Source organism: Amblyomma mixtum, chromosome 3 (assembly GCF_055824585.1).
Source record: "Amblyomma mixtum isolate Tamu chromosome 3, ASM5582458v1, whole genome shotgun sequence".
Taxonomy (NCBI): domain Eukaryota; kingdom Metazoa; phylum Arthropoda; class Arachnida; order Ixodida; family Ixodidae; genus Amblyomma; species Amblyomma mixtum.
Genome location: NC_143014.1, coordinates 213540466 through 213553718, shown reverse-complemented (window position 1 = coordinate 213553718; position 13253 = coordinate 213540466). Strand labels below are relative to the sequence as shown.

Sequence of the window (13253 nt, the reverse complement as noted above, 5' to 3'; positions counted from 1 at the left end):
CGAGCTCGATGGCTAGGCCGGTAGTCAGCCGGCAATATGCCTAGGTGTCCGTAGATTGGTAAAATCCGGCTTCAGCAGGCACTGGACAATGGCCCGGATGTCGTCCAAAATATTCGAGCCCGAAGGCTGACTCTTTCTGCCGAAAAGTGGCTTCGAGGCGGGAGCCCATGCGAGACACGTCAGCACAGCTCCGTCCTCTTCCTCTGCATAGCCCGGTAATTTTTTTTTCTCTTTTCAGCCTTCGCAAGCTTTCGCGCCGTACAAAATGAATGAAAGATGATGAAGACGACGACATCCGAAGCACGCGGCGAGGGAGTCTGCGGCGATGGCCGAGTTTTGGCACGGAGGCTCCAAAGCGTCATAAGGCAACTTGTAGGGCCATATCAAGCGTGTGACATGAAAGGCCGCATAATCTGCTTGAACGTTCACACTGCCAAAAGCGTCTTAGAAGGCTGCAATGATTTCGGGGGTCACACTGCGATGTTGCTGCTGCACCTTGCGAAAGGATTTATTGACTTGTCCCATGAGGTTCTTTTCTTAATACCAAAGTATTTTAAAACAGCTACCGTCCTTCTTGATGGCGTATAAGTGGGGTATTCAGAGCGTACGACTTGCATTAACCCTTGAAGGCACTTCGTACCTGATTGCGTACCGCTTACAGCTTTTTGGACTTATAGTTTTTAACTTACTGCTTTTTTTTTAGTGTGCTGCACGTAGCAGTGATTTCTTCGTGTGAGATGAATTTGGCATCCGTCTTGTGCAAACATGATAGCTTTTTATGCAATATAGCGAACGGAGTAAATATTATGTCACGGAACAGTGAGCTGGGTAGCACGTCGTCCGCCAAATTTTGCCGGCAGTAATAACATAAATATTTTTCACAGCTTTAATCGCAATGTGCATCTTCAAAATAGAAATGTGTTCCACGATCTCACGGGCGTTTACTTCATAGGGCTGGCATTTCGGTGTTGCTATTTATTTTTTCAATAGACAATTTGTACGAGATTTTGCACATCATTGTAAAAAAGTAACCGCTGGTATCTTGGCCTGAAAAACTAACAAATTGTCTTCCTTGAGGCCTGAATATGCTAGTTAGCCCCGCCGCGGTGGCTCAGTGGTTACGGCGCTCGGCTGCTGACCCGAAAGACGCGGGTTCGATCCCGGCCGCGGCGGCTGATTTTCGATGAAGGCGAAATTCCCGAGGCCCATGTGCTGTGCGATGTCAGTGCACGTTAACGAACCCCAGGTGGTCGAAATTTCCGGAGGCCTTCACTACGGCGTCCCTCATAGCCTGAGTCACTTTGGGACGCTAAACCCCCATAAACGAAACGATGAATATACTAGTTAGGCGGAAAAATGTTTGCTTTTGTTCAAAGAAACATGGCACCCTGAAGGGTTACGGGAAACAATAGCGAAGCTGCGGCCATGCGATTGTCCATCAGGCAAGGATGCCCGTTATGGCCCTTACTTTGCGCGCTGTCTTTGCCTTTTTGCTTAAGTTTGATTGATAACGAAAGAATCCGGACCTTCACTCTTTAAGCGTCAGAAGTGAAAGTTTTAGCTCACATTAATGATGTTGCAGTTCTTTTTTTTTAATCAAGCGAGCATAGAAGTCGTTCGACTTCTATGAGGGTTCTGTTATGAAAAAGGTTGTCAAATAAACAGGGATAAGTAGGCTGGATTTTGGCATGACAATTGAAATAAAACACCTCAAGTTTTTGCAAACACGCGATTTACAGCTGTGCCGTTGGCGTACCTTGTTGGGCCTCTCGAATCACTAAAAAAAAAGTGAGCGCGGAAACGGACTGGGCCAGAGAGAAAGCACAATGTTGGCACAATCATAATCTGTCCACATTTGCCCGGGAAACGGTTTGTGATATCTTTATAGTGGCTAGAGCGTGGTATATTTTGCAACCCTTTTTTATAAAGCGCACCAACCTTAAAAAAAAGTCACAGTTTTTGCAGTGTTCATTTGGGGTGCAAAGTGGGAATGGTCTAGTCGCTCAAATTTTTTTCAAGCAGCTCGCCAAGGCTCATTATGCCTCTTCCATGTTAAACAAATCGTGTCGTGCTTCGCTTTCTTGAGAAACCAGAACGGTCAGATTTTTTTTTTTTTTCAAGGTGATGCAAACCTGTTTAGTGGCTTCATATATCGTCAGAATTTGTTCTCCCATCCTGTGAGTATATATAGATGCCCTGGCATCGTTGGGTTTTGTCGTGAAGTTGTTCGCGCTTTCTGAATGTTGAAAGTGCGTTTTTCTGCGGAGTACTTGAGTTTTGTGAGGAGGAAAACGCTGTATAAAGCTTTTCTTGGCCTGTTATTAGCGCTGTCTATGTACAAAAACATAAACCATGGAGGCCAGGGGCATGATGTTTTCAAAAGAGTTAAAATAATGGGTATCAAATCAATCATGCAAGCACTTTCTTTAACTGCATACAATTACCTCTCTAGCCAAAGCGTGGTTAGTAGAAAAAGGTCTTTTCTTACCATGGATAGTGAATTCTTAATTTTTGAAAAAACTGGAGACAATACAACACGTTTTCCCAGATTTTCGAGACCCAGTCTTTAAAAACTGGGATATATTACAGGGTACACTTAAAACGGAGCTGCCAATTACACCGTGCGGAATCCGCGTTCTGCCCTTTGAAAATGAAGGGAACATTCCTTATAACTCATTCATGGTATTGGACCTCCTTGGCATGTGGAGAACTATGTTAGGCACGCTTATGCCAACACTCGGCCAGCCAGGGAAAATTTAACAGAAAGCATCATGTATATACCTACATGATGCCTATCGGGTATTGCCATAGCCTCCTGACTGGGTTGGGCTCAAGGGATGTTCTTGTCAACCTGAAGAAGCTTTAAATACCAACGGGAACCACAGGATGGTCAGCGTATTTTAAGCTTTCTTTCTTTTTTAGGTAGTCCAAGCCGGCAATAAAAAACAAAGGCAGCGAAGGCAGGGTGGTCTAAGGCAGCGGGAAGCGGAGCTGATCTGTTTGCAGCATCGCTGGTTAAAATACCACTTAGGGCTGAAGATTTTTTATCTGCCGGATACTATTCCAACGGAAGGTTTCGGAATATATTACGGTAATCTCGTGGTCGGGTCCTCCCTAATGTTCGGCTTCAGGTTCGGGCGATAAGAACAGTACTTTTGTCCCATTAATCAACAGCTGAAATTAAAAAAAAAGAACATTTCCCTATGTTTTCTTTGGTTGCGGTGACTGTTGCCTTCCTTCTTTGTACGCTGAATTTTATACCATGAGGCAACCCTTCGGTTAGTGGGTAAGGGAAAAGGGGCATATGTCGCTGAAGAGCAGCCGTCATTATCGTTTTGACGGACACGGTGGCTTTGACGCGCGTCTTTACGGCTAAAGTTGTTACACGGAGCAAGCCTCACGACGCCCCGCAGTCGCTTCACGCAGCTGGTGGCTCAGGGGCGAAAACTGGTTCGAGTACTACACATGGGATGTGTACCTTATGTGCAAATGCGATTCTAATCGGCACTGAAGAATTCCGGCCCTCAACGCGCGCTAAGTCTAAGTCCTTTCCGAATAAGACACAGCGTGCATACCGCCGGACGCGTGTCATTTGATTTGAAATTCTGTCAATCTGCGCTGTTTTGAGTCTTCCTTTGACTACATCTTCATGGCGTTTGTTTCATGCGATGTAACTTTTGTGAAGTTCTGTAAAAATAGAGTACTTGAACGGCACACTGAGCGATAACAGACGTAACGCCTTTATAGCTCCGACCAGCAGCACCTGAGGGCTTCGTGAATACACGGAGGAGTCGCAGCCAGATATTGAAACGAAAAATAAATCTTACAACCGTATTTAAACATTTCGTCCATCATTATTAATCTGGTTCTATATAGGTTTCAGTTTTCGAAGGTATTGGTGAGCGCTATCACAATGCGGAAAGGGACGAACACACAGGACGAAGCGCAGGACATGTTCGTCCCTTTCAGTATTGTGACAGCGCTCACCAATGCCTTCATGAATGTATTTCCAACTAGCCCAGTAGTAGCTCTTTTGACTTTAATAGATTTCAGATCGGAACTAAAACTTAGGAGGGTCACTGAGGACAAATAGAAGTTGTTCTGTATCAATAGGGTACCGCGTTCTAATCGCAAAGAAGCCACTCGCACCAAAAACGGAGCTTTATTAAGCTAGAAAAGACCCAGAAACTAAAGACAAGTGTCGCCATAAGCGGCCATGAGTAGTAATGTGCACATAGTTGACAATACTGAATCGTTTGTTTGCAGCACACTAACTCTTTTCCATATCATAGTCATTTGTCCTGTGATGTTAACTGCCACTGTATACGATCATGAAATCATGATACTTCGTGCATATTGTCCCCATCCAGCTTCGCACTTCATATACTTTCGCACGCGCCTTTCATACCCAGCTAGAAATCGCAGTCGCTACCGTGATTTCATTTCACAGCAGATATGGGCGTAAAGCGGGGTACTGACTTATAAGGACCAATCACCTTGTTTTTGGTTTTCTTAGGCCAAAGATGCCTTTGCGCTATAAAAACCCATTATCATCACAGGGTGCAAAGCCAGAAGGCATGCAGGGCAGCACTTGAAACCGATGTTATTTACTTTTTATGACTTTTGTGGCGCGAATCATTTGAGAGGAATAGCTCGCAGCTACTTCTTGTCTTGTTTTCCGCCCGTGATGTAACAATAGCGCACAAGGAACACGAGAGACGGAAAGGATTAAACGACGCAGACAAGCGCTGTCGTTTCCTTTTAGCCCCTCGTGTTCCTTGTGCGCTACTGTAACATCATGAACGTTATCCAACTTGCCAACTTTCGTCTTTGCTTATTGTTTTCCGCCATCTCGTAAAAGAGAAAACGACTTTAGGGCCGTCAGGTTAATGCGACCGGCACAAAGGAACACAGCGGTGGCTTGGCATTCTCCGCAGCCGCTCCGTCTCTTTCAGTACGTTGTTAAGAAATTGACGACAGACAACAGCCTTAATCGTCTGCGAGATCCACGGATGTCTGCTAGAACCAGCGACTGCGTTCTGTTCTTGTTCCTCAGGCCTCAATAAGACGAGCAAAAATGATTTTTCTTTTGATTACAAAGCAAGCTCGGTAATTTATAGGCAACTTCTGACATGTTGCAATCGTGGATCCGGAGGCAAGTTTGCTTGCTCCACGAAGCCAAAGAGCGTGTCTCAGTGGGCGATTTGGATTCATATTCCGAGTTCTGAATGGAGCGAGACGCGCATCTTGCTCCTTCGCGGATTCGGCGAGCCTCCTGATCGCAGATCCGAATAGCGAAGAGAAGAAAAAGGAGTGAGCTCCACAAGGTCCTAACGCCGAACAGTTCGCAGCACTCTTCACTGCGAATCGCTCGGAAAGCAAGGGCCCCATTCTTGTTTCGAACTTCGTGACGCACCGTTTGCGGAAACCACAGCCTGTAAGCTGGGCTCAGGCTCGAGCCGCTATTGAGAGAATCGTCCGCGTTCGTGCCGAGGAGAAACCGCCCATCTTTATCGCCTCAGTCGCGTCGAGAAGGATATTCAGGCCTTGTTTATCTAGGTGGCATTGGACGAAGCTGGAAGCGCCAGCATGGGGAGAATTTTTTAATGGCGGGAAAGGACGCAAACTATATCCAGAAGTGCCCTGTTCATCTTTGTTCTGTGAGGGCAAAGTATTTATTACGTACGGTATGCAATGAGAGTTAAAAAACGAGGCGACCGTTTCATGCGATCCGTAGTTTGCGACAAAGAGTGGACGTGCAATATGGCGTGCAGAGTCGTTCTTACGTTGCGCAAATTTCTAGCGACAGCGCGGTGCCCTCATAGTTATCAATTTGGGTTCCGAAATTTTGCACGCACTGAAAATGAAAATACATTACTAGACGCATCGATAAAAGAAGCAACAGCATTACACTTACTGAAGAGTATACAGATGTATGTCAAAATTTTCTTTCTTTCGTGGTAGTATTGGGTCGTGTGTGGGGAAGACAACTTTATTTAACTCACTTACTGCTGTCCAGAGGAGGGATCGAAGAAGTCTTCAGCCACGTAAACCCTACTCCTATTGCTGAGTCGTTGCTCAACAACTAGCCGGCCTGCGTGACTAGTCCAGTGCAGATTTATGCTACTGCGCTTTGGTACCCGCGTCTGTAATTCTTTCGTTCACGTGACCGACGAAGTTGTGCCGGGGCAAGCCACTGCGCGCAAGGTGTTCTCGTGCCCCACGCCTGTTTGGAAAAAGAAGTGTTACTGCTCAAAGACCTACCTATGTCGATCTTAAATGTTCGTAATGTTTGAATGTGCAAGGCACCCTGGACAATCACCCATTGTGGGCATGTGTCTTTCCTCCAGAGGCCAACAAGAGCAATAACAATAACCGGGTGATCCAGAAACCACAAATAAAGCGGACGAAACTTTGCGTCAGCCGCTGTCACCTTTGTCCTGGCCTGAACGGAATTTTTGAACCAACGGCTGGACACTTGGCGAGGGGCGTTCAAGCTCATGAGGGCGGCACGAAGGAGGGCGTGCATATCCGCTAGAAGCGGGCGTCGATTCAGTCCGACTGACGGCAGGTAGTGTACTAGACCCCAGTTGTCCCTTGGTTTTCGCCGGGGAACCGGGGCTCTTACACCGTGCTGTGTTCTCCCATTTCTCCCTCTCCTTCCGAGTTATCGCCTCCTCCCTCCCTCTCTCCCTCCCTCCCCTTCCCCGTAAGTCAAAGCGCCACCCCTCTCAATTCGACACATTTTATTCAACGAAGCGGGCAAAAAAAAACGATATGAAGCTAAGCCCTCATAACAAACTACAGCTTGACAGCAGCTGCTTGCGCAGCTGTCTTGTGCACATGTCAAGCAGGTGCAATGCGCATTTAGTCGACCTTGCTAACGAGCTCCGCTTCTCTTCATGAGCTGCAGTCCTTGAGCGCCTTTTTGAATTTAGGCTTGTCCGCTTTCTGAAAAAAAGAAAAAAAAAACATGTACGCGTGCAAAAAATTAGAATACATGGCTTCGGAGGAAAGCGCTTGCGCTTACGCGATTGGGGCAGAGGACGGATCACAAACGCAGCAGACAAGGGCGGTGCCAAACACTGTTGCCCGAATGTTTATCCGAGGCTATAACTGAGAACAGAATGCCACATGCAGCGAAGAAAGTTCCGAACAGTGCGTGCAACTTTTTTGCGTATACTCGCAAAGTTGCGCGAGTGTGTGTTGCGCTAGGACGTTCACACCCAGTCCTGATTTGGCGAAATGGTTGCTGTGGGCAGCGCCCTTCCCCTGAGCTCACGTCCGCCGCTAACAGCTCAAAACCTTTCACTGAAGCAACGCAATTTTTGAAATTACCAAATTCTTCTTCGCATCTCGATCCAGCACGAAATCCCAAGTTGTGTAACTCTGTAGAGCTTGGTGGAAACTTGCCTCCTCATTTAATTAACATCGCTCTATAACTGCTCAGACTCAATCCTAACGTCTGTAAAGCGTATTTGTCCATGTCCGCAGGTCCTGAAGCAGAATGAATGATGTTTAAGGGATTGCGGAGCGCATGCATGGTGTGTCTATGGCTACTTCGTTGTCTTACGACGCTAGGCTATAGGCTCAGAGGCTAGGTTACACCGCCACTCACTTAAAAATTGTGATAACGGAGTCCTTTTCGATCCTGACGTCACGAGTTTGAATCGAGTGGCGGGAAAATTTTAAATGCAATTTTCTCTACAATAAATGCGTCTTTTACTCAACACACCCAGAAAGAGCCACAGAATCGATTTTTATCGAGAACAATAATTGGATGAAATTGCCCACAGTGTGCATTTAACATACGCTCGTGTATATTATGGTCGACAAGTCACACTCTCTGCAAATCAATAAGGATGCCTCACAGTCGCTTCCATTTGTTTTTAGCGACAGTGTACGTAAAGTTGCAAGGCAATAGGAACTGCTGCCTAGGCATTTCGTCTAAGTCGGTGGCATTAACCCTAGCACTCTTCGTCCTCTCTCTTGCCATACGCATTGTCATTGCAATGCACTGAATGATGAAAAGAGCTTAAGCGCTGAGTAGCGGCAGCCGGCGTGCAGAGGACGAATTGAGAACGTGAAAGCTGGGTGCTTACCGTTTGCTGGTTTGTAAACTCTGAAATCTGAAAAAGGTGACAAAAGATCTTGAACGTATATAGACGTATATAGGATTATACGCATACTGTTCTTTCTAATGACCCCATGTGCGGGACATCCACTCACTTTGTACCAACAATGGGGAAACACAAATAAAGTAATAACAACCTATCATACGGCATTTTCTGCTAACAGTGCTGTGACGAGAAAAGTAGAAGGTGATCAGGGTGGGCTCATGGAGCAGACGAGTGTTTCTTCGGTGGGGAGCGACAACGTACTGGTGGACAAACAACTTGGAGGACCAAGTGGACAATCCTGCTTCTCAAAGAAGGCTTAATATATTTACTTAGTACCAATTTTCCCCCTGCGTTCTAACTGAGCTCCACCCTTCAGGAGGCGATTTTCCCCGGACTTCCACTCGATGTGTACTATATAATGCTAGAATTCGCTTTTTTTCGTTATGTTTTTACCCATCGCGGGATCGAAAGGTCGCAAGATCGAATCTTAGAAGAGGAGGCAGAATTTTTATAGAGGCGAAGTGCAAAAACGCCTAGGTGCTGTGCGATGTCCGTGCATATGCCAGAATCTTAGGGGGTCGAAATTAATCTGGAGCCCTCTACGACGACGACTCTCTCTCGCCTTCCTTTTGCCCCCTTCTTCCATTCTTCGCTCACGGCAGGTTCCCTTTGTTCAGCATGGGTGAGACAGCTGCGCCTCTTCTTTCGCCATCATCAGTTATCGTTACTATCAATTTTATTAGTAATTATCTGACATTTGGCGCAAGTTTTCAAATTAAAATGCGGCATATGGAGAGTGCCATTGATTTATGTACCATGGCCGTGTTTGGGCCACCAGACATCGCGTTCGTATAGTATAGGAAATGTTTGCATGGACAAGAGTCGTCGAACTGTCAGTAGGACGCATCATGAAAGCACTGCAAGTGAGGCTCAAAGCAGGGCCTCGTGATGACAATGGCGACGCATGCAAGTTAGCAAAATTTCGATCCCCGCAGCATAAAATCCCTAGCAATACGCTTTCTAGCAATAGTTGGTGAATTTTCGACGTCAAAACACGGAAGTAGCGCTGGGACCAGACGCGAGCTGAGTCTGTGCCCTTCTTTAGACGTTGAAAATTTGCCCAACCAGCATGAGCAAGCCTATTTTCGGGGAGATTGAAATTTTTGCATACAGACTGTTTTCATGAAATAATCGCTGTTTTAAGTGATTCCACAGAGCAGAGCAGTAAGCGAAAGGAAGAGTGATCAGATGATATGTGGAAGAGAAGCGCAGCAACTCCTTCTGTAGGCAGTTCCACATTACAGCGACTTCTCTTTTCGCGCTGATGCAGGCAAACAGCAGTGCTCACCAAGGTCTCGCCCGCCGCCGGGGAGGAGCTGCACAGCGCCGTGACTGCTTGGGCCGGCGGCTTGCCACCGAACATGGCCTTGGTGCTCTCCCACAAGTCGAGCGTCTGCAACACCGGCGCATACGCATGCATCCAGTGGGCTCTTTGGTAAACGCAAGCTCGCAAAATGACCTTGCTGTCCTACACCTGTGTGCAATACGGGACGGAAGGCGATGTAGGCTGGGGAAAAGGTTTTAAAAAGGAAGCTTAAACCCTGATTAGGAAGGTGGTTAAAAGACGCGCCTCGGCGGACAATGCTGTTTCACGAAAAGTGAGAGAAAAGGCCCACGAGAGGGAGTGGGGAAGGTGGTTTCATTGGTGCATTTTTTATGTGGACTTTTGTCCGCAAAATTCTGTGCGTAGATCTCGTCCATAGCGGGTGGGTCCGAGGGCAGAGGTATAGGTACGTCGAATAACTCGCAGCACTTTGATGGATGCACCATCTATGGTAATGTGGTTCGCTAGCACCATCGGCAAAGTGGGTGCACTAATAGGCACCGGGGGCTGTATGGGGTGTGGGCTGTTTATGTAAGATGCGTGCGAAGCTCTCAGCAATTTTCAGTTTTCATTTGCTGTCCAGATGGGCTTAATTCATGTTGCTTGTGGCTGCCTTGAAAACGGTCCGCAACTTTGTGCCAAAAGCCAGTATCTGTCATACTTCAGCTATGGCCTATCAGCCACACTTCCTGTATCCGCAGCGGGGTAAATCGACGGCGTTGTTAATAATGTGTCGTCGGAGGTGAATGTTACCCCACCCACGGACGAAGTGTCAACAAAAAAAAAATGATATCCCTTCGTGAATTACATCGCATGTTGTCTCTTTTTTTTTTTTAACCCAACTCCTCTATAGTAAATACTTATCTGCTGTAGCGTTCGTCCTGCACAGCAGACAATGTACTGCGACTTTTTCTTTTACTTTACCTTCTTTAGTAACGAAGCGTCGACTAGCCCGATGTACCTGTCTACTGTACCTGTCCCAGTGTCAACGACGTATGAAATACATTAAAACCTTTAATCGGAAGCGCCGAGCACTACAAGCCCAGAAAAGAGAGACCATCGTTCAAAGTATGCTCGACAGCGCCCCATCTGGTCGTTTTAGGAACTGAATTTAGCGCCCTTAAATTGGGCAACTATAAGCGGGAAACAAAAGGTAACACGTACGGCTGAAGCAGCCTTAATTTGAAGCAGCAAAAATGAACGTTCAATCGGAGCTTTCGAACAGCTGTCGCTCGACACAGAGAAAATGACAGCTGCGACCGGATTACACCTATTGACACCTATTGACACCTATTGACACCTATTGATACCTATTACACGTATTGACCGGATACATATTGATTTACGGACTTACCGGAGTATAATAAGTTGTGCGTCTAATATATAGCGATCAGAATCTGTTTCATAACTCCAGCATTCTCAGAACGCATGTAAGCGATTTGGCTATACATAGCATCATGCATGGCGCTGGAAGCGGCTGGTTTTCGACAGTAAGCGCGATTGTTTGGCGCTCCGTAGATTTTTACTCATAAGTCGACGAAATAACGAGGTGCCTTTGTATACTGAATGCAAATAACTCTTGCACGGCTGTGAATGTTGCTACTCACGTACTGATGTGCTGTCGGGGACAAAAGTCTCCACGACTCGAGAGCGGCACCCAAAGCCAATAACACTGTTTTTAGTAGATGGCTAGAGACTAAACATGTGGACGTGAGTTAGATAAGGAGATATCTGAAAAAAGGCGCATGTGCTTCTAGTTTCCTCATCGCGTGTCCTGTAGTCTTTTTTCTCCTACTGTAGATGCTCAAAGTAGTGCGGCATTTGATCGAAATTGTCAATCTTTATCAAACCTATTCATTCCTAAACGAATACTACGGGCAGAAATCCCTTGCAGTTGGGCACATGACTTACCCCCTTGGGCGACTTGGACAAGATACAGTCCAGAACTTCCGTCATCTTGGCTTCATCCATATCTGCGCATGGGAGGATTGAAAGGAGCATGCAGAGTATATAGTTCGCTCGAGAACATGCACGTTGTGTAGCCTGGCGCTCTGATAGCACAAAACTTCCTTCTAGAGGCATCTTCGATAAATTCTTTTCATGGGAATTTCATCAATAATGTTTGCCGACTTCAACGGCCTTTATATTCCGCTCTGTGGAGTTTGCAATAGTCAGCATGTTGCACAACAGTGCGCCTTAGTTTGATACAACCTTAAGCAATTATTTTTGCGTTTGTAGAAAGTGCCTTGAAAGTCACTACGCTGACCTTTTTCGGCAAAGAAGATGTTTTAAATGCAAACAAAATACACCAAGATGTGAAGCTGCATGCATGTATATGTACCTGACTACGCACAACACGCAGGCTTTGCTGTCCGCAGGCAGGAGAGCCTGCGTGCCAAAATATATTGTGCAACGCAGCACGTTACACCGTAAAGCATGCAGAATGCTGCAGTTTCAACGTGGACTAATCTAAGTGCCCTTCTAGGTAAGGAACCTTTACCGTCATGTCTAGCATGCACTTACTGCGCCGGCCGCTCTGGCATCAGACGCCATGGTACAGCATCGGAATCACTCACACAGCATTTCGCTCTCGACGTCTCAAAATCTGCACTACCCACCCCGCACACGTACCGCAGATGTTGCCCTTCAGCTGTGCTAAGGCACCGTCGGACGAAAGCAGCAGAGCCACTTGTGCCGCGAGAAGGAGCCCAGCGCTCCAGAGGGCCATGTCCTGGTCTTGTCCTTTCTCGTCAGCAAGATCCGAGTGTGCCACGGCCTAGCGACTACGCGGGCTATAAGCCTTCGATCTGCTGCTTTCTCATTCATCTCCGCACCCGCGGTGTCGTGTTTTCAAGAGCGGTTCCAATGCAGAGGCATTATTGACATAGCTATTCGCTGGCGCCATCAGCCCCGTGCGTGTTGTAAAGCGTGTGACCATTTGTCTCACCGTCTTGTTACCTATGCAGCAGACGGCAAAATTTCTGTGCGTAACGATCAAAGTTCTTCCCAGTCACAGCTCTTTATTTTTTTTTTATCTTTCTTTCTCACTTTTCCTCAGCTCTCACCCTAGGAACAAGGCTGCATGTTTAACGAATCTGCCGTGGCCAATCTTGTTTGCAGAGCTGTTTTCAACCCGGCGCTGTGCATATTGACCGTGCCATGAGCCAATAAACGGGAGAACTGCCTGCTTGCATGCGCCATTATTGTGCACCTGCATTACAAGAAGGACTACGATCCTCATGAGCTTCGGGTTTTTTCTTTAATGCGACCTCCGCGCGTACAAGAAATGAAAGGCAGAACCGAAGAAATAACATTCTGTCACACCGTGCCATTACATCGAAAGCACGAAATTCCCCCTCCATTGTTTTTCTTTATGTATTTTAGACTAATTAATCTGAGAAATTGCAAAGAAAACGGACGTGCCTGGGGATATAAAGAGAAAAATGATCAAATCCCTTTCTAGTTGTCTCTGAACGCACAACACGCACAATACGAGAACATCTCATTGTCAAAACGTGCACTCCACATGCTGCCGATTCGGTGACCCTTACGTTGCTAACTTCTAGTGCCGTCTTAAAAATTACGTGCGCCGGATCACGACAGCTGAACTTTAAGTACCGTCAACAGGTATCTTAACATGATCTGGCGCCCTCGTGATGACTGCTGCTAGAACTGGAAAAGCAGGATGATTTTTTGCAGTTTAGAGGCAATAATCACACTTGTTACAATTGTTTGGAGTAAAGAGATTT

General features: G+C 46.5%; 1 protein-coding gene across 1 annotated transcript; it reads right to left on the bottom strand.

Moving 5' to 3' along the window:
* Positions 1–6731: 6731 nt before the first annotated feature.
* LOC149353577 (uncharacterized) lies at positions 6732–12310 on the bottom strand. Its single transcript, XM_089577371.1, has 5 exons — positions 12136–12310; positions 11416–11477; positions 9469–9573; positions 8103–8129; positions 6732–6951 (listed from the first exon to the last, which is right to left on the bottom strand). The coding sequence occupies exons 1-5, from the start codon at positions 12230–12232 to the stop codon at positions 6901–6903; spliced, it is 342 nt and encodes a 113-aa protein (XP_089433497.1). The 5' UTR covers positions 12233–12310; the 3' UTR covers positions 6732–6900.
* Positions 12311–13253: the final 943 nt, after the last annotated feature.